This window comes from Manacus candei, unplaced genomic scaffold (assembly GCF_025592945.1).
Source record: "Manacus candei isolate 608988 ecotype Guabito, Panama unplaced genomic scaffold, ASM2559294v1 h1tg000037l, whole genome shotgun sequence".
NCBI lineage: Eukaryota > Metazoa > Chordata > Aves > Passeriformes > Pipridae > Manacus > Manacus candei.
This window is the reverse complement of record NW_026138085.1, coordinates 3,274,144-3,301,072: the sequence shown is the minus strand read 5'-3', so window position 1 is coordinate 3,301,072 and position 26,929 is coordinate 3,274,144. Positions and strand designations below refer to the sequence as shown.

At 40.5% G+C, this 26,929-nt stretch overlaps 2 protein-coding genes across 2 annotated transcripts in view; one reads left to right on the top strand and one right to left on the bottom strand.

The window, feature by feature from the left end:
• The first annotated feature begins 303 nt into the window (after positions 1-303).
• Positions 304-18,091, top strand: CUNH5orf58 (chromosome unknown C5orf58 homolog). The gene is made up of 4 exons (XM_051794282.1): positions 304-351; positions 1,243-1,323; positions 17,092-17,185; positions 17,605-18,091. Exons 1-4 carry the CDS (start codon positions 304-306, stop codon positions 17,709-17,711), a joined length of 330 nt encoding a protein of 109 aa, XP_051650242.1. The 3' UTR covers positions 17,712-18,091.
• A 1,505-nt stretch (positions 18,092-19,596) lies between these two features.
• The window catches only part of LCP2 (lymphocyte cytosolic protein 2), a 29,369-nt gene continuing 22,036 nt past the window's right edge, over positions 19,597-26,929 (bottom strand). Inside the window, exons 18-22 of the mRNA XM_051793762.1 lie at positions 25,291-25,340; positions 24,355-24,458; positions 23,444-23,521; positions 21,714-21,869; positions 19,597-21,044 (exon numbers count right to left, since the gene is read on the bottom strand). Of these exons, the coding sequence (XP_051649722.1) occupies positions 20,922-21,044; positions 21,714-21,869; positions 23,444-23,521; positions 24,355-24,458; positions 25,291-25,340 (511 nt within the window). The 3' untranslated portion in view covers positions 19,597-20,921. The remainder of the gene's footprint in view (positions 21,045-21,713; positions 21,870-23,443; positions 23,522-24,354; positions 24,459-25,290; positions 25,341-26,929) is intronic.

The window sequence follows — 26,929 nt, the reverse complement described above, 5'->3', positions numbered from 1 at the left end:
TTTGTCTTCACACAACTCAAACAATAAATAAAGGCAGGCTGTTAATATAGATTAGAGGTTAAACTGTTATTTATCGTCGCCTTTTATGGAGAGATCCTATAAAGGCTGTTATTGACCTTCTCTGCCTACAAAATAAGAGGCAGGTATTTATCCCAGGCAATCCATTTGCAATGAAAAAGAAATTATAGCCTTCCTGAAGAGTCATAGAGCAACTGAGCTGCAATGACAAATCCTGATGAGTAAGAGTTCCTGAATTAACCTGCGTCACAAATTCACATCAGGTTATGTCTCTGAGCGTGTGAGATGAGGAAAGAGCTGAGAAACATTAGATTTCCCCCTGCTGTTTTTGAGGTTTTCTTCTAAATGTCTGGGATTTGGGTAGAGCTGAGCATGAGAAAAGTATATGGTATATTCTCACTCCTTTGAGTTTACATAGTACAGAGAGCTACAAAATAAACAACAGCAACAAAATTGGCATTCTCTGTCATGTATTCCTGTAAATAGAAACAGCTGAACAAAAGTCAGTGTAACAGCCACCCACTTAGTGTGCCTTAATCTCCCTAACAGCAACCCCTTAAATTGGTTTGTGATGGTACTTCTGCAGTGTGGATCAGAACCCAGCTCAGAAACAGCTGTGCAAGGGTTGCTGCAACCCTGAAACCATTAAAGTATTTCCTGAGCACACACCATGGAAGTTTCCTGGTACAATGGATGGAAACTGCTCATCTGGGCATCCTAAATTGTGAGGGTGACAGAAATCCAGACTAAGCCTCCCATAATGCTAAAAATAGAGAGGAGAGAAAGAAAAAGAAGATCTCATAAAAAGTTTTCTTTTTTATAGAGCAGCCACAGTCTTCTGCTGCCTCACCCAATCAGTCTTTCAGGCCCAGGCCTGACCAAATTTTGACTACTGAAAAAGCTGTGAGAGCCACTTCCTTCTGCAACCCTTCCTCTCTGCCCAGTTGTCACCTCAGCTGTGACCACACCACAGAGTTACAGGCAGAAGGAAATGAACCATAGTGACCTTTGGAGAAGAAATTATATCCACCCAAGACATGGCCTTTTTTCCTATCCCAAGTTAAATATGTGGAAAAATGCTCAGACAAGGCAGCAAAGAAATCTTGAGGATGGCTGGGTGGCTCCTGGTAGTAGAGTTGCACATCATAGCAAAAGCAGAGTAGGGAAAGGAGATATGTTAGAAGTTACTGTCAAACATTGCTTCTGCATTATACCTTTGCAAAGGATTCCACAGCTGCCTGGTCCCCTCGTTGTCGAGACCTGAACAACCTGCAGGACACTGGTTGGCTGCTCAGACTAACAGAGGTAAGAGGACAGTCATTTAACTTCTTGCATCTTCCTTGTTTCAAAAGCAAAATGGTTAGGAAGATTAAAGTATTTCAAATGCTTGAAGAAATAGTCATAGTTCCTTTCCCAGCTGATGTGTGGGCAAGTGCCCTTGAATTCTGCTGTGTTTAACTGCTGGAGTTTAACTACTACAGTTTAACCACTACAGCTGAACTGTTTTTAACTCTGGTTAGTTTAAAATACTCATTTATTCTTCAGAGTAAACCTCAGATTCTCCAATTCATTAAATAAGACACACAGAGAAGTAGGTCCTTCTACAGTGTTTTCTTACAAATATCTTTACAAAAATACAGGAAAACCAGCCAGGAAACATCACAAAGAAAGGAAGAAATTGTAGTGTAAAAATAAGAGAACCACATTCTCCAGAAAGTTCTGAAATTTTAGGAGGAAATTCTCCTCTGTGAGGGTGGGGAGGCCCTGGCACAGGTTGCCCAGAGAAGCTGTGGCTGCCCCATCCCTGGAAGTGTCCAAGGCCAGGTTGGATGGGGCTTGGAGCAACCTGGGCTAGTGGAAGGTGTCCCTACCCATGGCAGGGGGGTGGAACAAGATGAGCTTTAAGGTCCTTCCAACCCAAACCATTCCATGATTCATTCTAAGTTCTCATGACAATTTTTATCTGGAACAAAGAGCTGCTGTAAAGGAGAGTAGCTTGGATCTGATTGCACTGCACACAACCCTGGAGATAATAGAAGGCAAGAACTGGGAGATAAGAGTTCAGCTCCACACCAGCTCTGGACTGGTGTGCTCCTGCTGACGACTTTGTTCCACCTGAAGGTTTGTTAAGGTTGATGGTGTTGCTCTCCTTGAATTTGTCCTCTAATTACAAAAACCATCTGCACATTGGCCAAGTTTCAGCAGTCACCAAGCATTTTGTTTGCCCACCGACTGTTATTAAAAATGCCTTCCTTTTCATTTTTCTGCCTTCTTGGAAAATCTCTCATTTGGAAGACCAAAGTTTTTCTTTTTCACTTCTTAGCCTTGGAAAAGACTGACATCTCCATGGGAATTCTTTTTATGATAACACACTGGTTCAGGTTTGTCCTGACCCTTGTTTTCAGACTCCCTAAAGCAGGGTCTGCTGAACATCTCCTCATTTGGTTTTTGTTTAGCATGCAAAGGATTTGTTAGTCCCCTGTATATCACACCTAAACTTTAAATTGAATCCTGTCTCCAAACACCTTCCAGTGTCGTCCCCCCCCCCAGTTTCTGGACAGTAAATCCTTTATATATTTCATCCTTTGTATATACACCTCTGTTTCCCTCTGAAATACCCAAGCATTTGTGAATAAGTAAATTCCATCTCATTTTTCAAAAGCATATCTTAATTTAGTCAATTTGTGAATCCTACACCTAACAAGATGTTGACTGAGGAATAAAAAAAGCAGAAACACGTTAATAAAAGTGATTACCTTCATCTAAAAGTGACAAAAGATGTGTATGTGGTTCCAAGTTTCATGCTAAATAGGTGACTTGCACAATAACTTTTTTTTTAGTGTAGAATAGGTGGTGAGGGACGTTTAGTGACACAGTGCCCCTTGGTGGGAGTCGTGAGTTACTGTTCCCGATTGTTGTGGTTTGGGAAGCTCGTGGGATCAGCTTCTCATTTAATGAGTTCCTGGGAAATATTAAATGCATTAGTGCTGACAATAAACACATCCTTGCTTATATCATGGAAATATTTTAGTGCTGGCTGTATCAAAACAGGTGGATAGGATGGGGAATGAAAGGAAATAATGTTTTTAAGTGAGGTTTTGAGATCTGCTGAAGTGTAAATGTGTAAAAATGAGTCTCAAATGGCAATCTGGGTTTCTGTCCTGACTGTGCCACAGGAATCCTAGCTGCTTGTCCCACCAGCCCCCCAACCACACCACTGGATCCCTGTCAGCTTGGGATTCAAGAACTACACTGAGTTCTTCTCAGCCTGCAAATCATACAAAGACACTACAGTGAAAATCTTGCTTGGAGTAATTCACCCTATCAGTGATGCAAAAGCACAGAATCCATGCTCACATGTTTACATGCTGGTTTTGCAGGGAACAAAAATATAGGGAAAATCTATATTAATGTACAAAGAGCTGACATGATTCTAATTTTAAGGGGTTTGTTGGGTGAGGAAATATGCTCTTGATATAGTTCATTTCAGGTGGTGACCTTGCTTTAAAGGAGGCTTCATTTTGCCTTAAGTAGCTTGGATTCATTGATATAAAGAAGTTTTAAAGGTGTAATTAACTTCTGCTGCTGCCACAAAAGACAATACCCACCTCTCATTCTTCTTTACTTTCTTTATTGAGGACACAGAGGGGAAAATCACTATTGTGAGCCTGCAAAAAAAAAAAAAAAAGGCAGAACATTGGAATAAATGGATTGCTTTCCTTACACAGGAACACAATCCCTGAAAAATTTTAAATTTTACCCTGAAAGCCCTGCAAAAGTTTAAATACATAAGTCAGATTATCCCATTTTCTTTCCTGTGTTAGAGTCACGGTGAGCCAAACTGCCATACTCATGTTTCTGGCCCAAATTCTCATTGCTTGAATAGTTATCCACATCAGTACTGGAGTGAATAGTGTCAGACACAGTCCAATCAACAGCTAAACAACTCACTCCAAAGTGCTTCCATTTACTGCTCACACCATTAAGGCTTGGAAAATGAATAGGAACAACAGAATAGCTAATTGTTAATAATCATATTACTCAGATTGATCCCTTCTAAAAACAATCCAATGTGTTGTTAATGGGCCTATTAATCAGGTTACTGTTCACAGCATGAACTGTTTGCACTGTCCCGAAATTTTAAGCATCTGACAGGTGTACAGAGCTTTATTTGAAGTGACTGAATGTCCCTTTTCCAGCTGCTGGATCCTGCATCCTAAGTGGCAGGCTCACTATTCTGGCAGCTCTGCAGGGGGATGAGGTGTGAATGCACCAGTGACTCGAACTCTCACTCACAGTTAAACTTCACCTCGGGCTGGAGTACGTCGGGAGGTGCAAATTTAAATGTCTTCTGCATCAGCTGTAACATTTTACCTGCTCATCTTCAGGTTGCCTATTTGCAGCCAAGTCAAATCAAATTTAGGGAGCTTTTAAACCAAAATTTGGGCTTATGTATTCCAAGAGCTCTAGAGCTGCACTACACAGAATATTAAAGATGCTTCGCTGCTGCCAGTTCTGCTGCCCAGCAGCAGGGAAAGAGGGATTTAATCAACTGAGAGTGCCTAGGCAAAGTGGTAAATCATGCAACACTTCTCAACAGCAGGCAGTGCCAGTCTGATTAGGCACAGCAGACTCTACAGCCAAAGCATTTAAAATGTATTTTATTGCACCAACAGTTGCCAACAAATCCTCGCTAATGTGATCAAAGTGCTAATGAATAATGACACCAAGGTTACTTCTGGCAGCCTTTTCAAAAAGTGACCCAGGCCATGCTACCCAGCAGTGTTCACCAACTGGGAAACCTTTGTGTCAGAGAAACTGTTAAGAATGAAGTAAGAAAATTAACCTTGCATGAATCATTTTGGTGAAGTACATTGACTTTATTTTGGAATAAGCACATAATTGTACTTGTGGATATTTTTGGGGCACTTACAGGCTTTTTTTCCAGTGGTACAGCTATCAAAAACAAACTTATGATGGTTAGAAGATGGACTTCTTGAGGGAAAACCCAACTAGTAGGTAATTAAACATTGAGTATTAGAGAGCTGATGAATATTTGCTTCACCAAATATTGATTTACAGGAGGGGCTAGGATTTTTTATGTATACTCAAGACACATTCCTCTGATGAGATATGATGATTTAAACAAGTCAGAGTAGGCTTTTACATTTCTAAATTCTCTCTTTGCTGTTTTTTTTGTGTTTTTCTCAAACATTTATATTGAAAGTTCTTGCTAGAGGAGAAAGCTATAAAAAGCAGCCACTGGAGCAATATAACCTGGGTGTTCTAAAAAGCTTGGGCAGTAAAATGTCATCATTTCTCCAGAAAATAAATGTTCTCATGACTTTCAGGGGAGGCCCACTGCTTCCTGTGAGGAATAAGGAGGAGTCAGGAGAGGGTGTGGCTGCTGAAAGGAGATAAAGTGATGAGCACAAAGCAGAGGCTGAAATGATCCTGAAGCTCAGTGCTCAGTTCTTGGTATCAGCCAAGGTAGCAAAGATCACAAGTTATGATCATATGATAAAGCATAAAAATTATTTATGTGTATTACTAAGGGATATGTACCAGACAAAAGCAGTTATTTAAGCAGAGTCCTGTTATTCTGTGATACTTGTTCTCCCTCTTTTCTTTCTTCCTTGATTTCAGGGACACACACAGATTTTAACTGCCCAGTTACTGGAATGACAAAGTACTTCAGCCCTTAAAGGCCAAATTTCTTTTTGCTGTATTCAAATCTTCACTAACACAAAGCTAAAAAAGGAAAATCTTGTGCTTCTGATTGAACACCATTTTTGTGCTCTCATGGATTTAGTTCAGGGACAGCTCCTTAGGTCTGTTTTTGTAGGCAAAGCCCAGGCTGAAGTCTGGGACCCACTCTGAGTCCAGGTCTCCTCTCAGAGATAGGAACTAGTTTCCCTAATTCTTCCAGTCAAGAGATTTTGTGGCTTCTTGGACCATTTCCTAATTCAACCAATGGCTTTTTTTGGCCTCTCTCTCACCTGTGTGAGAACATGATAGGACAAAAAACTGGTAAAATATAAAGAAAGGTGTGATAGCACAACCAGGGACATGGAAAATCTAATGTGAGGCACAGTAACCTCTGCAGTTCTGTAGCAAAACCTGCTGATTCATTACAACCACAAACAAGGAGCCTGACAGCAGTGAACAGTCTAATTTGTAGCTGCTCATTTTTCTTAAAATTTCCCCTGCAAGAGTGTAAATTCAAAAGTAAATGTCTCTGTGCAACACTAATTCAGATGAAAATTACAGGAGGGAGTTGGAGAATAAAATATTGAGATAATTTTGTGCAGAAAAGGTAAACATTTACACATGCAAAGAAGTTCTCAGTTTCACAGGTTCCTCATTTAGAGTTAGGACTTACAATTCCCAGCAGCAAAAAACTTGCAATATTATGCCTAAATTGGCAATTAACGTCAGAACATTCTTAGCCTTTCCATTTTACTTAATTTCAGTATATCTCATTTAACTTTAGAAGGAAATTTATAATGATTTACATGTCCCAGACGTGTCAAAAGAGATATTAAGCAGTATTAGGTGTTAAGAAATAATCTGCTTTATTTCCATTCCTTCTGAGGACTGTACAGGGGAATAATGTGAATGGATTAGGAAATGGGTGTAATACCTGTCAAGCAATGTTATCTGTGGATGTCTATGAATTCTCCAAAGTTAAACTAACTGTTTCATATCAAATTCCTCAAGTTCTTAAGGAAGAAAGGAACAAAAATAACCTTCTGTTAAAGTAACTTGCAAAGATCCACTTCCAATGGGTCGTTTTTATTTCCTTGGTGTGTCCAGAGCCTAATCCAGTGCTTTGTAAACATGTTTCTGGCTGAACCCACAATTCCCTGCAGGAAGGATGTTTTTTTTGTCTTGAGATGTTTGTGCTGTGCTGTCTGCAAGGCTGACTGACCCTGTCCAAGCATTGCTGCTGATGATGGTTGTAGCTGAGTAAGGTGATTTTGGAAAGCAAGACCTGCCTGGCTGTAATACAGAGCAAAGAAAGCACCCCTGTATTTCAGTATTTAATCACACTTCCAGAAATTATACCTGGGATGTCAAAGGAGAAAGCCTCACCAAGTAAGTTTATGAAGGCCCAGGAAATGGTCTTGTCTCCTGCTGAGGGGTCACTAAAGCATCTGCTGGTCTGGAATAGGATATTCTGTTTGCAAGCAATCATATAATATGCAATTCTGCACAGAATCCAGCCAGTCTGGATTTTAGACTATCTGTGATGAGGGTAGTAGGTGCAGTGTGTAATTATTAATTGCTTCTGGATTTGCTGAAACCCAAGAAGAGGCTTTATGGAACCTTTTATTGATGTCACTCTGTAGTGACTCCAGTAAACTCCAACAGAAAACATTTTTTGTGAGTTTATCTGAGTCACCACCCAGCTGACACAGCCCCAGAGAGCAAAGAGACAGTTGGCATTACCTGGTGATGGCTGGAATCTGCTTCTTACCCTGCTGGAATGATCTGCAGGTACATCACATGTGGGGGTACAGGGAGGTGAGGGCACTGAAGGGGTGCCTGGATTTGCAGGGCAGGTGTGTTGCCAGAGTTGCTGACTCTGGACAGCTTTATTTCACATTCTACTCAGTAAAATTTATACATGGTGTTATTTCTTGTTCATACCATTTGAAACTATTAGGACAGACTTCTTTTATTTCCCTTTAAAGCCACCTCCTGCCTTATTTGGGAGAAGGAAGCACCTCCCATTGCTTTGTGCTGTGGTGCAATTTGAGTGTATCCCTACAATGCACCCATCTGATAATCAAATAACATGGCCCTTTCTATGATTTGTCTAACTTCCAAACTTGCTGAAAAATGGGCACAATAAAAAAGGATTGCACAGCATTTCTCTGGTTATGTCAGTGCTAATATACCAGAATGCACAGAAATGGGGATTGTGTGTAACTGTATGTATTTTGCTGCATTTAAATGTGCCTGATTAGTCATAAAATAATTTCTCTGTGGTTCCAAATAAATCTAGTAATGTCATTAGAGATTTCACCCCCTTAGAGTCTACAAGAGAAATTATCAACTGTCAGACTGGTTCCTGGAGCAATCTTCCAAATTCCCGTTTTTGTCCTTTTGAGGAGTTTTGGGTTATTTTTTCTTTTTCTCGTACAGTTTCATTGTATGGTTTAAATAATTTTTATTTGAAAAACAATGAAAGCAATTGTATCTATGTAAAGTTAATTTGAGCAGGACAGACCCTGAAAAGAATATAATTTTAACATTATTTTTAATTTCTTAGCTATAAACCAAGTTTGGTGAAGGAAGGGGGAGAAAGGCCTCACTTCCCATTTCTGAAAACATAAAATCATAGAATTGTTTAGGAAGGAAAAGACCTCAAAGATCATCAAGTCCAACCATTATCCCAGCACTACCAAGGCCACCACTAAACCACGTCCCCAAATGCCACATCTACATGTCTGTTAAACCCCTCTAAGGATGGTGACAGCTGTTAGTCTTTGATGCCAAGTAGCTGCACAAGGTGATCACAGCTAATAACTCTTTAACTTAGGTCACAGTTATTCCAGAGTGGTCTCGTTCACATTTGAAAGACTGTCCAACTCCAGTTGAAACAACTGGTTTCACTCATTCTCTCTTCTGCTAAAAGAATCTGATTGAATGCCAGTGTTTCAGTTTACTTTGTTATTTCAGAACTTAATGTGACTTCATGAACAAGGCAGTTCCCCCAGGTACACACCTGACCAGGGTACATGAACAGGAGATTTTCCACAAGATAAGTGCAAGAGCTGGAGTCAAAGACAACTTCAGCAAGGGGAGATGCAGTTCTCCCAACTGTCACTGGGGTGAACAGAAAGGAAAAGGCTTCCTTCGGGGTTGTTTGGCTGAGCCTGAATTCCCTGCCATGGGTGGCACTGTGAGGGATAAGCACTGACAGCCCAGCGTGGGAGCAGCTCCTGTGGGTGTGTGCCTTCCTTCCTCTGCCACAACCTCCCCCAGGATTACAGGATAAGCTGATACAAGATGCTATTAAGGCATTAATTATCTGACATCTATTACTTTCTTGTCATGTTCACATTTGCACTAAACCAGCAGCCTGTTCAGCAAGCACGATGCCACTTTCCTCTTAACTTTAACACATCTTGGCTGTGGGAAGGAGGGCATCTAGTGGCTTCTCTCTTGCTCTGCTTCTGCCACTCCAGCTTTCAGATTTTAATGCTGACAGTGGAATTTGTGACACAGCTGTATTTGTACAATTGTTGTTGCAAAAATTAAGACTTTTTTTTTTTTTTTTAATTTCAGAAAACCAATTTATGAAAAGCCTTAGTTACAGGGAAATGCTCAGTTGAACAGCTGAGGCAGGCATTGGTTCAGGATGTTTTGTTGTGCCTCCTCCTGGCCATTTCATGACTTAATCCAAAAAGCAGCCTTCTGATAAAGCAACAAAAGTAATCAAGCCTGTAATTTCACAATGATAATAACATTTCCCAGAGCAGAATGTCATTCTTTTGTTCAGTTCTCATTTCTGTACCTCTAATGCTGACAGGGTGTTTCGTGTAGTAATGTATGCAAGCTGGCAAATGAAAAATAATGGAGATAATTACAATAGAAGCAGTTAATAGAAGCTGTGATATCTACATCTTGTCTCTAACCATTACAGTCTACAGTGCTAAATGAATTTAAATTAGGAAGGGATAATTTGCTGTGTAGCAAATGATAAACTTGACATAGTGATAGAAACACTTTGCCTTATATCTCCCTGCAGTATTTCAGGCACTGGGCTGTTACTGCTGTGAAAAGCCAGGGAGATAAAACAGCAGTGGGGAAATATCTATAAAACCAGAGCTATTAAGTAATGCCATCTCAATCAAAAGGGCTCAGCATTTTCCAAGAGGCAATCTGGAATCACTGGTAGGATCTGGAGACAATTTCACAATTCCTTGCTTTATGAACTCACTTTTCCTGGGTGGGTGAGCAAAATCTTCCTGAATTTCATTTGGTGTGTGACAGGATGTAGGGAAAAAGATGTGAGTGCAGTTAAGAGCTAAACACAGATACAGTTCTGTGGTTCTGGGCAGCTGATAATGGAGTAAACGTTCACAGTTGCATCAAGTCCTGTGTCATTTCGGTGGTTTTACTATCAGTGGGAAAATATTTGATGGCACCAGAAATTGCTTTTATTGTGAAATCCAAAAATCATGAAGAATTTCTAAATATTTCTTGAAAATCTTCCACTGAGCTCGTGAATGGACCTGAATTTCACTTTAACCCCCCCTGCAAGAATAGCTGTGTTTCCAATTCCTGTTTGCCTGCCAAGCTCTCCTCAGTAGTCATCTCTTTCTGTGACACATGAAGAAAGCAAAAATACTAGTGAATCTCCCAAAGTTCCACTAAGGATAACATTAATGATTAATTTCACAAATTATCCCGCCAGAACTTAATTGATATTTACTGTTCATCTTTTAAAAAATTCACCACCCAGTTACCTGACTTCATTAAAAAAACCTGAGCAGCACAAATGTTATAAATTAAACAGCTGCTGGAAATATGCCTTTCTTTTTGCATAAAAGTTATTCATACCAACTAACCAGTTTCAGCACATGATTCTATCTGTATCAGCATTATGCAGGCACTTGTCTTCAGTTATTGAATATTCCCATCTTTAGCATGTCATATAATTAAATAATACATTTAATAAAATTATAGTTTAAAACCTTTTACTGCATAAAAGAACTTTCCAGATTATCAAATGGGGTCCTTTCAGAAATACATTTTAGAGCAGCAGGAAGCACCTTGTGGGTTCAGTGTTGGAATTTAAACTGCAGAAGACAAGAACATCCGAGATGTTAAAACCTTCTGCTCTGGGAGCTCGGAAAACAGAGCACCGAGCAGGAAAACATTTCCTGGGCAAAGAGAGAGAAGGAAACAGGGCTCTGTTCGTTTTCCCCTCCGGGATTTGTTCTCTGCCTGCTGCAGGGAGGAACAGCGTTGCTGTCCGGGGTCTGCTGCAGTGAAACTCAGTATCTCAAAGGGAGAGCAACGATTCGTGTCCCCGAGCCCGACACCCTCTGCCCGCGGCGATCAGCAAAGCAAAGTGCGCGGACGAGCCCTGTCTAAATTAAGGGCAGGATTTTGCATGGGTTCAGCCGTATTTAGGGTTTTTTGTATCAGTTTCTTAATTACCCCTCAGCTGTGAAAGGCTGAGAACGCTTTCGTTCTGTAGGTGCAACGTGACCGGGGTTAAGGTTGTCCTAATCAAGTATTATTTAAAGAGTCTCAAAAAAAAAGTGTTGCATGCTGTAACGTGACATGATGTATTGCAATGTAACATCGTGTGTTGCATAATATCCTGACGTTTTCTGGCTGAAAAGTCCCCAAGCAAACGAGTTTCACTCGTTATACTATGTCACAAATATGCATTTTAACCCAGGGTTTACTCTCCCTGTTTCCTGACCGTGTATTAAGGCAAGTCCACTTCTTGGCAATCTTTTCTACCTGTCACTCTTTGTCTCAACTTGCACTGTAGCTTTTAAAGACAAAGTCTGGCTTTTGCTTTACTCTCTTTCTACCATGATCTGGTCAGCTTTTTTTTTTTTTTTTTGTCCATCAGCATTTACCAGTTTTCATTGCCCAAAACCCAGCCTGTGCTCTAAAGCTTATGAAACACATTATTCTATCAGAAATAACTGTCATATGTCGAGGATGAGTGATTTCTGTGTAGATTGGTTTGGTTTCTGCTCGACTTTCCTTGCAATCAGGATTCAGTTTTCATACTGAAGCAATGGTGAAAAATCAGTTTCCCTTTTGTCAGAGTTTTTCATGTGAAAGTTTAATAACGTGCCTTGAAACTTCAGACTCTCCTATTAGACCCACTAGGACATTTTTATGAAAGATAAAGCTTTCAAGGTAACAGCAAATGGTAATATTTTCAGTAGAAGTTTATATGGCACTTGGGGACATGGTTTAGGGGTGATTATGGTGGTGCTGGGTTGGTGGTTGGATTAGATGATCTTGAAGGTCTCTCCCAACCTTGATGATTCTGTGAGTTCCTTATATGTCATCTCCATTGTAAATATGACTTCCTTAAAAGATACACTCTAATAATGTTTATTAATAGATTAATTAACTTTATTAATGTTTATTAATAGATATTAAAATATTGTTTGACTTTGAAGTCAGTAGATTTTTTTTTTCTACTTCCCTTTAAAACATTTTCTTTAAAACATCTTTGTAACAATATGAGATCATGGTCTCTGTCTTTCTGCTTCATCTGTGATTATACACGAAAATAATCTTGTATATCCCTTGTTTTGAAACCCTCCTATTCAGTGGTTGTGTATTTAACTGTTTTATTTTGCCAGGAATTGTAGTCAGAGTAATTTTGCTGCAGAGCTGAGGAAGGCAGTTCTGTAAAGTGATCTGCCGTGTTTTAGGTGCCTGCAGTGCTTGCTGGTTCACATCATGATCCTAATTTCACATCCTCAAATACTTTTCTAGTCTTCCCAATCTTTCCTCCTCCTTAGAGAACTGCTTTGGTAGTAATTCTGTCTTTATCTGACGTCCATAAAGGTGCCTGACCAGCTCCATTTCCCATAACCAAGCGTGTTCTCCGAAAGCCTCCGGGGGCAGAGCTGTTTGTGTGTTGGAGCAGCCTGTGATTAAAGGGAGGTACAATCAGCTTCACCTCTGTGTGTCTTTGCACATAAACCTGGGGGTTTATTTCAGGGAAAGCTGAAACTACAGCTCATGACTGACAGCTTGATATGAAATTGTTGGCAACACTGATGAGAACTCTCGGAGGTGTAACTCAATAATTCACACTATTAATTTCACCTTTCAATTTGAAATACTACCTTATAAAGAAACCCAGAAAGTACTTCAGTTCCAAGTAAATTTGACTGCAGAAATTAAATATCTCTCACTCCTTTTTTTTTTTCTTAGAAGAAAATGCCACGTACAGTCAACCTCCTGCACTTCTGGTCTTCTTGCTTGTTAATATCTCACATTATTGAAGATTGTTTTTAGAAAGGCCTTGCTTTTGAGACCCTCTCTCTTTGGTTTGTCCAATTAATTCTGGCAACTCAGTTTACTGTATGTATCTTAATATAATTTTTCTGGTCATTTCAATGTTCTGTTTTCCTTCTGCAGTTAGTTTACAGAAGAATTTAAGTACGATGCAAAAGATTATTTATAGGATGTAGGAAAAAAACGAGGTAGAAAGTAAACTTACATAAACAGGGGCTTATCATTTGAAGCATTCTGCTTTACAGGTTAGTGAAGAAAATGACACCAATGTTTTCAGGAACTTGCTGGTTACCATTTTACCTTTTTGTACCTATGTTTATATATACCTTTGTAGGTTCTTCTATACAGAGCAGATACATTGCATGTTCTTTTGTATGCAGCTATACTTTAGTTTTCTACCAACAAAATCACCAGGTTCTGATGGACTTTTTCTTTAGGGGCACACAGGAAGAGCACATTCAAATTTTTGCCCCGGGGTCCTGCAAGAGGTTGTAGACTGAGAGTACAGGAATTAGTGCAGATGTGAAGTGTTTCCTCCCCTGTGTTTCTCATCTCCAGAAAGCCCCACAATCTGAGCAGCACATCATGTTTTCTTTTTGAATCACACTTTAATTGTGCTTAACCAGAAAACGCTGTTCTGAGTTGCAATTCAGCTTCCCCACAGTCATAAACCAATACACGTAGAATGCTCTCTTTTAAAGAAGAATTTGTTATGAAAGCACACCCTGAAAAGATGGAGAATGGCAGAGCCAGTAAATGGCAGGCAGCTGACTGCTGTACCCATCTGTCCTCTACTGCACACCCAAGTCATTCCACTCTCCTCTGAGGTACTGGGAACTCCTTCTCCACTGGTGCCAAACAGCAAGTTCAAAATACAGATGAATTCTGAGCAGCAGGAAAAGTGGTTTCAGTAGATTAAAGAAAAGTGCTGGCTGTCATTCCCTTGCTTGGTGTCCCTGGCTTTAAATACTGCAGGGCACACGCTGGGGAAGAAATGAGCAGTTCCCAAGTCCAGCTCATTAGTTAGCAGGTTTTGTTGGTTTGAACTCAAGTCAGGGATGTGCATCTGAGGGCAGTGTTTGACTGGGTGTTTAGACACAGTCTAACTTGATAAATCTGTCTAGCAAAGTGCCTCTCTTGTCTTCCTTGAATTTAGGTTCATGATCTGAGCTTTGCTCATCGTAGCTTACTCCATGTGAATTTAAGTTGATGATAAATTAGTTTTATATATGGGTTGCTGCAATGTGCAATGGGCTCTCAAAGGACAAGAGGAAATTCATTCACCATTCCCCACCCCCCTTGACACCTCAGCCCTCTCTTCATTTCTTCTTCAGCCCTTGCAGCATTTGTGGTTACTTTTCACCTCCCACTCCTAAAATCATAACTCCTCCAGGGCTCCTGCAACCTGCTGACCCCTGAGGTGCTGGAAGAGGGACACACCACGGGGGGCTTTCCCTGCTGACGAACATCAGGCAGTGAAGCCTTTGGGCTGCCCATGTGTGGGGTCTGCACATCCCCCTGCCCAGGTGGGCTCCTGCCTGCCCCAGACCAGGGGGGCTGTTCCAAAGTGGAGGGACCAGCTTGGCCCAGTGGCTACCAGGAAGGAGCCAGGGCACAGCCAGGCTGTGGTGACAGCAGTGTCCTCACTGCTGGTGGAAAGGGCCGTGTGGCTGCTGCCTGCAGACCCCACCAGCACCTGGAAGTGCTCAAGGACAGGTTGGATGGGGCTTGGAGCAACCTGGTCTAGTGGAAGATGTCCCTTGGTGTCTGCTTGAAAGCAGATTACCTTTGTGGTTCCTTCCAACATAAACCATTTTACACGTTGGAGAAGTTTTGGAGGACTGTGTCCTATGGGAGGGAGCACACAGGAGCAGGGGAAGAATGTGTGGGGGAAGGAGCAGCAGAGACATATGATGAGGGGCTGTGGTGGTTTCCTCAGGGACAGCCCAGACAACTCCATGGCAGCAGGAAAGGAGCACCAAAATCCCCCTGAAGTATCTGATGTTCTGGGATATTTCCTGCCAGGGAATGGGGTGCTCAGAGGGCCTGGCTGTGCTTCAGGAGCAGTCGGGACATCCCTGTAGGTGACACCTGGAAGGCCCAGGGCAGCAGCCCCTGGAGCTGAGGGCTCTGTGCCCGTGTGCCATGCAGGGACTGGTGCCCATGGCTCTGCCCATGGAGCACCCCCGGGACAGGGGGCAGCTGCCAGCACAGCCTGAGCAGCCTGGGAGGTACCTGCCACTGCTCTCTCTGATTCTGGGATTCCAGCAGGACACTCCTTCTGCTCTGCTGCTTGGAAGGGCAGCCAGGGAGCAGGGAAACCCTCAAGGTTTGTGGGGTTCCCTCAACTCAGGGGGACATCAAAGCTGGTGCCCCTGGGCAGGGGCTTCATCCTCAAGGGAGCCCAGATGAGCTGTGCCCTCACTGTGGGGCATTTGGGGGCACTCCCAGAGGGGCTCGGTGTCTGCCCTGTTGCTGAGCAGGGCAGACATTATCATTTCATTGTGCCTGTTCTGAAAACACATCCCAGGGTGAAACAACAATCCCATTTTCTCCCTTTTTTTTAGCGTTGAAACAGCTCTCCAGTGAGGTCACACACTCCAGCTCACCTGAGGGTGTCCTGATCCGTGAGGAGAGAGGAGCAGGAAGAATGGGGGAAGAAAGAGCCCAAGGATCTGGTATTTAATCTCAGCTCTGTCACTGACCAGCAGACACTGTTTTAAAGTCACCTAAAGAATCTCAGATCACAGTGTGGCCTGGGGGAGATGCCCCATCACAGTCAACACTTGGCTATTTTCGTGTGTGCTTTAGCTTTTCCTTCCATAAACTGATATTAGAAAACAATTTCAGTGCCTTTTTAGATCTCTCAGAAAGTTTTCAATTAAAAAAAAAAGTCATATCATTATATATAGGCTTATTCACTATTAGTGACTTCATGTTTAACTCCTAAAAAATTCTGGAATTCTGTCTCAAAAAGAAAGTAAAATAAATAAAATCCAAGATTTTTATTCTTCCTCAAGAATTAAAACTGTTTCACCTGTTTGACTCTACTTTCAAAAAACACTAATGAAAATGAGGTCTAATCATTATAGTTTTCAAATGCTATTATGTATTTTTACGTGAGATATATACAAATACATATTATATGTATTAATCCTCAATAATTTGAGGGTTGTCTTTTTAGGATCTTTGGCCCTGGCTGATGAACTCCAAATAAAGCCACCGTGTGAAGGGAAGAGGGACTCAGATAAAGAATCAATGTTAAATGTATGGTAACTCATTTAGTCATATTTCTCAAAGTGCTGAGTTGTTCCACATAGTGAACACTATCTATGGGTCACCCAGAGTTTTCCCAGATTTTATTTTTAGAATTTCTGAATGATAAATAAAGAGCTTATAACTAGGCCAGAAAACGTGATATGTGCATTTCTCTTTGATATTTCTCCTAAGAGAAAAAAAAAAACTTAAAAGGAGTCTAGTACAAATTTGAAAATTGGAATTATACTTAATTCAAATGGTTCCTAGTCTTAATTGTCTCTAGATTTTGGTTGGGTTTTAAGTAAATGTTAAAGGGAGGGAATGTGATTTCCAAAGTAAGCAAAAAGATGTTGTTTAGAAACTAATTACCTGCACAGACACAAATGTTTTGGGGCAGGTTGTGGCAGGTTCATTAACACTCAGTGCTAATAGTGACCATTTCCTTATGCACATTAATGTCACATCAGCTCCATCTTGTGGCTGATGATATTACTGGACTCATTTTAACTTTGATTCTGCAGGAAAAAGGTCAAAACCAAAAACGAAACAAATGCTGGTGAGGAGAGGAAATTGTAACCAGGACTCATCATTGCAGCTGTTTGTAAAAAAAAAAAAAAAAAAGTGGCAGAAAAAAACCCCTCCATACTTGCAATTTGCCATATCTAAGCGGACAATTATAAAACAGGGAAAGTTTTAACTAAAATATTAATTAAGAAAATCAAAGAAAACAATTTCGTGGCTATTTCAATGAGTTTATGAACCCTGCCAGTTATGTTTTGTTCCTCTTTCACTCAGGGCACCAAAACCGCTGCTGCTGCTGGGCAGTTTAACCTCGAGGCTGCGATTAAAAGTGTTGACAAAATGTCCAGCGAGTTGAAGAAGCTGAATGGTAACTCTGCCTTCATCCTCCAGTAACACCAGAGGGTGTTTAAGGAGTTTTAAGGGTTGTGAAGGGCTCGGTTTCCCTTGGGGTGCAACTGTTTTCATGTAATGAAACAGGAGATTTGCTGGTGTTTGGACAAGTTAAGGAAGCAGTAGTTACATGTAGCAATAGAATCAGGTGAATTAATCACGGCAAACCTGTTGGATAGTCAGAAGCCATTCCTCTGCACAAACACTGCTAGTCTTCTAATACGATTAGTACTAATTTTAATTTAAATGTCTTGAAGTAAATAAAACAAGGCCACCCATTAAATCCGTGAATGAGTCGACAGACGAACACTTCAGAAAGTGCTTGTGTAGGTGCCCTTCACTGAGCAGCCGCCATTGCCTAAACACCGTGCTGACAAAATGCCCTTTGTCTTTTAGTGGAAAGCCAGCTCCTGCTTTGTGACCTTATTCTGAATTTCAACCATCCTATAAAGGCCAAAGACTTAAGAGAAGCTGAAGAAAAGACGTGGAGTTTGACAGATTAAACATCCATTTTCTTGTGTTGTCTTCTATTAATACTGCCGAAGTTTCTTTTTTTTCTTCTTTTTCTTTTCCTCTTTCTTTTTCTTCTTTTTCTTCTTCCTTTTTCTTTTTCCTTTTCTTTTTCTTTTTCTTTTTCTTTTTCCTTTTCTTTTTCTTTTTCTTTTTCTTCTTCTTTTTCTTTTTCTTTTTCTTTTTCTTTTTCTTTTTCCTTTTCTTTTTCTTTTTCTTCTTCTTTTTCTTTTTCTTTTTCTTTTTCTTTTTCTTTTTCTTTTTCCTTTTCTTTTTCTTTTTCTTCTTCTTTTTCTTTTTCTTTTTCTTTTTCTTTTTCTTTTTCCTTTTCTTTTTCTTTTTCTTCTTCTTTTTCTTTTTCTTTTTCTTTTTCTTTTTCTTTTTCTTTTTCCTTTTCTTTTTCTTCTTCTTTTTCTTTTTTCTTTCTTTTTCTTCTTTTTCTTCTTCCTTTTTCTTTTTTCTTTTTCTTTTTCTTTTTCTTTTTCTTTTTCTTTTTCTTTTTCTTTTTCTTTTTCTTTTTCTTTTTCTTTTTCTTTTTCTCTTTCTTTTTCTTTTTCTTTTTCTTTTTCTCTTTCTTTTTCTTTTTCTTTTTCTTTTTCTTTTTCTTTTTCTTTTTCTTTTTCTCTTTCTTTTTCTTTTTCTTTTTCTTTTTCTTTCTTTTTCTTTTTCTCTCTTTTTCTCTTTTTCTTTTTCTTTTTCTTTTTCATTTCTTTTTCTTTTTCATTTCTTTTTCTTTTTTCTCTTCTTTTTCTTTTTTTCTTCTTTTCTTCTTTTTCTACCTCTTCTTCCTCTTTCTCCTTTTCTGCTTCTACTCTTTCTTCTCCTTCTCCTTCTTTTCCTTCTTCTTTTCTTCTTCTTCCCTCAAAAGACTGAAGGTTGAACTGTACAATGATAGTATGGTTCCCTACACTCAGACTATTTTTATTTTAAACAGAAAATGTGGAGTGCAAAAAGCCATAAGCAGGTTACTGATTTTGAGAGGGTTTTTTAGCCCACATTGCCCAAATTAAGCCCACCAGGGCTGGAAAGACTGATGTAATTAATTAATGAGTTAATTAGAAAGGTCAGAAAACTGGGCATGAAGTTTTTCACATGTGGTTGTCTCCTTTTAAACAAAGACATGTTGGACCAGCACCAAAGATTTGAAATTACTACAAGTCAAGTCATTCCTCTTTTATCTCAGTCCTGCTCTGGAAAAGGGGATAAGAACCAGTGGGTGAAAGAGGAACTACAACCTGGCATTTGAGCTGCCTTCCTCCTTCTAAAAGAAGTACCAGAGGGCAGATTACTGGAAAACCAAAAGTACTTTTGCTTTTAGTTTCTGCAGTGACTCCCTAATGCACTTGGCTACAAAAAAAGGGCCTAAATACCCCACCCTGAAATCTTCTTGGCCCAAAATTTGAGCATGTAGTTCATTCCAATTAATATTCAATCGTACTTTACTTGTGGACATCTTTGAGTGTTTGAATGTTTGGTGTATTTTTTTTTCTTTTACCCAATATATTTATCTGAATAATAAAACTGTGATTTATTCTACTGGAAAAAGTGTGTAGTGTTAAAATTTGTTAGGCTGGTATAAATTTTGTTTCTCTTTCACTTGTGAGATGATTTAAAATTAATAAAACACAATTCTACAGGAGGTATGTCTAAGTTTCTTGATCCATTTTTTTCAAGGCAATGCAGTGAAATAAAATTACAGCCTCCAATTCACAGTCAGTGATTATATGGGAGATGTTCTGAATTTTAGCATTTTTAAAAAAAACATAGATTAGAATTGATTCTCCTTTCACCAGATTAAAAAATACTGAGCCAGAAACAGCTTTTCTCAGCTGAAGAATTTTTAAAATTTTATTTTTCATCTTTATTTCTGGACCCACGGCTGCATGGAAACGAAATTCCTAACTTTGAACTCTAAATATTTTAGAGAGACAGATAACATTTATAAAACACATCTATTTAAACTGTTTATGAAATCTAATTGTTATGTCTGAGAAGCTCTGGAGATTTTATGGGAAGTATTTGTCTACCTTGAATTTCGGTTCCGGTATTTCAAGACACAAATGGCTTTAAAGGAAAAAACATGTGATGAATCTCCCATGTCAAACCAAGGTTTGTCAGAACACAAAAGTTATCAGAAAACTGAGGCAAGGAGTTGGATAAATCCCACTTAACAAAGGTGAGGGGAAAACTCTTGGTGCTTCAATGGTCATCACTTGCAAGTTATATTTTAGATCTGAGAACGTTTTCTTTTAAAAACTCAGTACAACAGAGGGCAATGGTGTGAGAGGAACTAAATTTAGGCTGCTGCCTGTGCTTTCTAAGAGCTTTGGGTGTGTTCTGCCAGTCAGGAATCACATGATGATGGGATAAACTCGTGGATGTGCTTCCTGTAAAAAGCAGTTGCTGGATTTAATCAGGAAGACACAACCAAAGGAAGGTCCTTGTTAAAGGGGAAAAGCTTGTTCTGACTCAGGTCAGAGGATGCCAGGAGACACCTAATTCCAGCGTGTGGGATAAAGCATGGGATCCTCAGAAAGTGGTGCCTGTAGGTGCGGGAGTTCTCCAGAAAACTGTGAAAAATCCAGTTTCATCCCCGAGTAACCCAGACACAAACCCCGACAGGCACCTGCACATCTGGGGCGGGAGAGATTTTTGGTGTCACTGAAGCCTGTGTGCCCTTCAGATCCAGGCTGGAGCCACAGCCTTTTCAGGGAAGTGGACATAGTTAGATTTATTGGGGAATAAATAGGTTTCTATTGTCTTTTGTCCACTCCTCGGCTTTGACAAGGTTTGGGTCTACCTTGTATCACATGAAGTAACATAATTGCTGCTGCAGTTCTCATCCAAAAAAAAGAGCTTACGTTTTTGTTCTCCTATGACAGCACAGATTTGTGTGCATGTTTATTCCTGGATCCTCCAATTTGCTGTGGAAATAATTTCAAGAGGATATGCACGTCTTGGAAAATAAAAAAAATTCTCAGGTACTGTATGATTAGTGGACAGTAACAAACACATCGTAGGAAAATCACATTTAGAGCATACTGCATTTAAGGCATAATTAAAAAATAACATAATCCTTTTTCCTTGAAATGAGATGATTTTTAATGACTTGACGAGTTTAGTTTGCTGAAAAAGGAAATATCTTCAAGTTTATAAACTTCACTAGGCTTTGATACAATGCGTGATCTTCATTAAGATCTTATTTAAATATGTCCTGCAGCATATTTTAACATGCACTGGTTTCTGGAACCTCTGTCTTTTCCATCAATCAGAAGAAGGGGTGTCCTTTGGAAGTGGTCAATGATATCTGCCACAGAAGAAAAATCCTGTGGGATGGAAAAAATGAGAAGGCTATGGCAGAAATGTCAGAATTATCAGTAATCAGTACAACCAAAAGGGGTTTTTTAAACTCTAAATATTTAGCAGTCTTACAAAAAACACAGCAGGTCCAGTAAATACTGTCAGATCAGCTGTTCTCCTTCCTGCCATCATCTGTAGCTCAATAACTGTGTGTACAAGCTATAATTAATTAGTGCAGTCTGTTTAATACATGATGGTGCCATTCTGCTTGATGTGATGACTGTACTTGGAAGTTCAAAGAGATAAATTCAGAGTGTTTTGGCTCAATCAGAACTGCAGTGTGAGCTCACTGGGCTCACTGGTGCCAGTAAATCCACACAGAGCTGCTGGGGCAGCTGAGCCACCAGTCTGAGAGCACAGTAAAGTTTGCTCTCAGCTCTGTATTTATTTCCCTCATCTGGTGCATTAGTGGTAAATAAACATTCCCTAACCAGGTGTGTGGATTTCTAATGGCCGTATTCTAAGTTATCTCTTCATTCCCTGAGTGCAAACAGGAGAATCTGATTTTACTTCCAGCACTAACAATATTCTACCAGGAATAACTCTAAGAATTCCACCCCAGGAAAACCCGACAGTCAGGAACAAGAGAGGAGATCCCTCACAATGAAGAGAATTAGTGTGAAAACACACAGTACCTCTTTTCCTTTTAAGCCAGTTCCCAGCAGATACAAGTGCTCTTGCTCCTGGTAGCGGATCTGGATGTTGTACACTTTGTCCCTGTACAGCACCATCAGCACATAGGGGTGAGTGACAGTTTTCCTCGAGCTGTCTCTCACCAGGAATGTTCCATCCTGAAAGATGAAAAAATGACAGGTGACAAATAGGAGTCACTCCTGGGTTTGATCAGTATAACAACCTCCACTAGAGCACCCCTTCTCAGTGTTTGTTCTTCCTGAAATCATTTTTCCTTCTGCTGAGAGAAGCTGCACCGTGAGAGAGTTTGTGTCATTCAGCAAATATGCTGCCTTGCAAATTTGCTACTTAACGCTTCCTGCCTGTTACAAAAGCAGATTTTTAGGGAAGGAAGGAAGGATGTTCTATGAGGGAGAGATTCCATTAAAGGAGGAAGTACAATATCAAAGGCCAGACCTGACATCACATGAACCAGAAAAGAATTTCGTTTCTGCCGAGTGCCAGTCAAGGTTCCTGTGTGATGCATTTACAGACAGCCTAAAATACTGATAGTGGCTGTGTAATTTAGGCAAAGGCAGTGACACTGTACCACTCTCTCTCTGCTTTTCTTCATTTCAGATCTGGCTTGACAAGTCTTCCATTGAAATCCCTTTCTTAAGGGCACTGAATGTGACCCCATAAGCTGGGCCTTACTCCAAGTGATTGGAATGTTGTCCATGTCACCCTCAGCTCATGGCAATAGTGGAGTAGCCACACCTCCCTCAGTGATGGCATATTATTTCATTTATATTTATAATTTTAATTTATCTCCACATGCACAGATAAGCCTGGGTTTCACCTGTCTGAATCTGTGCTTCATTTTGCTGGTCAGTATGGCCTAGGAAAGGCTGGGATCTTATAATTCAAGCTGCCTAAATATTGGAATTTGGGACAACCTCCTCACTGATGACAGAAAACTATTTCCAGAGAACAAATCACTGCTCCTAAGATGGGCAAGGTCAAACTGTTCTCTGGAGATACATAATTTGTTCTCTCAGATTTTGGCAAACAACAGCCTTTGTGGGTGGTTTAGACCCAGCGTGAAACTTTTCTGTGGGGAAAGACTCAAGATGAATCCTTCACTCTGAGCACCTACATTGGTGCTGCAACCTCTCTGTTTTATTGACCTGCACTCCTCCCATGGGAGCACAAGGACACCTGGTGAGGGGGTGGGAGGATCCCCTGCATGAGAAATACAAATACAGGTTTTTATATGAATATCATATCATTTATATCATGAAGTTGTAAGAGATCCAAGTTCCAAGAGCTGAACTTGGGTATCAGGGTCTCTTTTGGTGGGATAAGGGAAATGAGAAAATTCTTAAAAATTAAACCTTTTGGGGCCATTTTGTACACAAGGTTCCTTTTCTCTTTGGGCTAAGAACAAAGATCCATCACCTCTCACAGGGGATGGCTTGCAGCCAATTGGGAAAAAGGGAAAGCCCCTTTTCAGAGCAAAGAAACCTTTTTAGGCAAAGATGAATACATTACAACTTATCTGAAAAGGGTGGGATTTTGTGAAAATATAAAATGCATGAAATTTAAACCCAAGGGGTCTTTTCTCCCAGAAACTCGGTGAGAGAAAGACCCAACACGTTGAATAAATTCTTCCTTTGTTCCCAAAGTTTAGTTCCCTTTCCCTTTTTCAATGTAAGGAGAGGGATATTTCCCACCCCTGCCATTCCCAGAGCACCTTGTTGATTTTCCGAAGAGCTGCCTCTGCCTCGGGCCGGCTCACAAAGGCCACGTACCACTCGTTGTTCAGGGAGCCCTAAGGGGTGGTTTGGGGGAGAGAGAAGGAAAAAAAAACTCAGCTGTCAGTGACTGAGCCTGCAATTCCAGCAACACACAGGGAAGCAGAGAGAAATCTCGGCGTGAGGGATATTTGGGTTTATGTGCAGAATCTCTGAAGGTTTCGGGGTATTTGTTGCAGCCTGGTGAAGCGGCACTGAGGGATTTTAAATTATTGGCTCACTCTGATAACTTTGAAAATATTGCAGACCTGGCTATAATACACCTGCAATTAAGCCAAATAAACAAATATTTTCAGTACGATATTTTAAATGGCATTTTCTCGTTTTTCCACCTGGACGCTGGCATCCTTTGCCTTTTTTTTTGTTTGTTTGTTTGTTTGTTTTTAAAATAATTTTTTTCTCATTTTTTAACTATCATCTGAGACCATAATGCTATAAATCCTGTGAATATAACACATAAGGTTGCCCAGCAGCATTATGACCAGGAGTTTGTTCTCAACTTGTTCTATTTCAAGAAATGTGGAACAAAAAATGCACTTAAAAAGCTGAGTTCTTTACTCATCAAACTTTTGTGGAAGGAGAACTGAATATGTAATATTATTTGAAGGCAATTGTGCCAAACAAGTAATCCAGCAAACAAGTGTTTTTCTTGTTTTGTTCTGTCAGGGTTTTGCTGTTGTTTTTTTCGGTGGAGACAAAACAAGGCGTTGAAATTTAACCCAGAAAAGAAAACTGAAAGCACTTATTGGCACCTGAGAATGACTACGGCCCAGAAAAACAACTCTGAAAGATGTTCCCTCTGGAAACCACATAATTTGCTGTGTTTAACAGTACTTGTGATGCTTTGTACCTCATCTTCCTCGGGGTTGGTTTGGTGGACAGTCTGTCTGCCGGGGATTGGCAGTGGAGGTCTCGCATCAGCTGGGCCTCTCGAGGGGGATCTGCTGTTGTTGCCTTCAAAGATAGAAAAATAGAAGAAAAAAAAAACACGTTCAAGCCAGGAGAATAATTTCATCTGTGCAGGATCTTGGTTTTACAGGGCATGGAGTGTTTCCATCCCCCTGGTGCTGAGATGTTTGGGATTGATTTGAAATCAGACTCAGGCTTCTCCATCAGCACCACGTGCTCTGCCTAATTTCACCCTCTGGTGCACAGACAGGGACTTTTATGAACTCTTGCATTTCCACAAGACCAGATGAACTTGCAATAGAGGCGACACCTTTTTAGTTTCTGGACCACAGTTACTCAGTTGAGAGCATCTTGGTTTCTTTAGAGACAGAAGAAACGTTGTCTCTCTGCAATCTTTGCCTTCTTAGCAATTAGAAAGTAAGAACTGTCACTGTAGGACATTGGCAGCTGTTACCATACATGAAAAATTACCTGCAAAACAATCAATTTCTAAGTTTTCTTTATTTTTTACTTGCTATTACAAGATAAATAAGCAGTGTTTTCACATGGGAAGTGTTTTCTCCCTTTTCTGAGAGCATTAGCACACCTCAGCTCTCAGTACTGTTTGCTGGACTGAAAAAGGTGGTTGTATCAAATTGTGACACTGGTTTAAGCAGGCAGGGAGCCCAAGCTTTGTGGGAAAGAAAACCCAAAAGACCAAGTAAGTTGCACAAGATGCCTTTCAGGAACTTGATAGTTTTCTGTTCACAGCCCAACCAGAAACATCCACAGAAAAAAAAATATTATGTATTAACTGCACTGAAACCACTGAAACCACTTTTTAACTTTCAGTCATGTTCTTACCAAAAAAAAAAAGGAAGGAATGCAGGATACAGACCTAGATGTAAGCGAGGTGGTAGTGAGCCAGTTGAAGACAGGTTTCTAGCACTGTTTAAAAAACAAAAGTAGTCAGTATAAATACATTTCTATGCAACATTTCTGTGCTCTGAACATCTGATTGGGACTTTGTGCCTGTTTTACAGAATGACCCGGGCAGGCTGAGGAAAGTTTTCTCCTTCTTTTTGGTTTTTTAATCTTCTCTGGGTAAGTGGATCCACCTTGAACTTTACCTGGAGGCTCAGATCTGGGAATAAGGTAGAGGGAACCAGTAATGGCCACCAAGACTTTTGGATTGGGATCAATGCAGAAAAGTACTCCAGCTTGTTGAGTTTTCTCAGGGAATGACTCCTTTATTCCCCTAAAGCGGGAAGCACAGGGAACACCTTGACAGATAGCCAGGGTCACAGAGTCATATCTTTTTTGTGGCTTCTCTAAAACTACTCATCAAGATTGTTGGTGAAAATGCCATTTCTCATTAATGTTGCAGCCTGGGAAGGGCCAGCAACAAAAAGGACTGGAGCATCCCACATGTGAGGGAAGGCTGAGGGAGCTGGGGCTGTTCAGCCTGGAAAAGAGAGGGCTTGGGAGGGATCCCCTTATTAAAGCTCATAAATATCTGAAGGGAGAGCCAGGCTCTGGGCAGTGGTGCCCAGTGATGAGACAGAGGCCGTGGGCACAAACTGAAACTCCAGAGGCTCCCTCTGAACGGGAAACACTTCACTGTGAGGGCAGCCAAGCACTGGAGCAGGTTGCCAAGAAAGCTGAGTTGTCTCTGGTCTTGGAGACACTCAAATGCCACCTGGATCAAGGTGACCTTGTTTGGGTTGAGGCTTGGACCAGGTGACATCCAGAGGTCCCTGCCAACCTCTGCCCACACCCAAAACTTCTCAAAACTGAGTCCCAGTCTTCAGGGTTTGTTATTATTTTTGTTTCTTCGCCCAGCTGGGGACAAATGGCCTGCCCTCTTTGTCCTTTACAGTCCATGTTTCCCTTCTGCTTAAATGGGCCGTTGAAAAGGCTCTGAGATGAAAATGCTAATTATGTTTGCAGAACAAAAACACCCCATCATGGCCTGATTAATGGGAGAGAATCTGTCAAATGGGGGCCTCTACTGCAGCAACGCTGGGCATGTTGTTTGAATATAACCAGAAGTGTTCATCATAGGAACAGTTCCATTTGCATATGACCTTGCTATTGCTACTGCAATATTTGTGCTGCTGGGGTGCCAGCAGTTCCAGAGAATGATGGCAAATTGGAGGAATTCATCAAAGAGCCATTAAAAAAAATACAGGGATTAGAAAATGTGCCTCAGACGTGGACTCAAGGAGCCCAGTCTAACTCAGCAAAGCCTAAGGTTCCCAGAATTCAGATTATCAGGAATGAAAACTTAATTAAAGGCTCCTCCATCCAGCAAATGAAGACAGGGCAATTAAATATTTGTAGGCTGAAAATAGGAAAAAAATTTGAAGCCGGGTTCACAATTTTAAACAGGGATTATCAACCATTAGGGTAAGATTTAGCAAAGGGGTGGTGAAATTCTTTCTGATTCAATTCCAGACTACTGAGGTTGTGGGTTTTTTTAGTTTTGAAATGAATTAGTGGTCACAGCTTTAGCACTTGGGTTCCTGGAGTGTGCA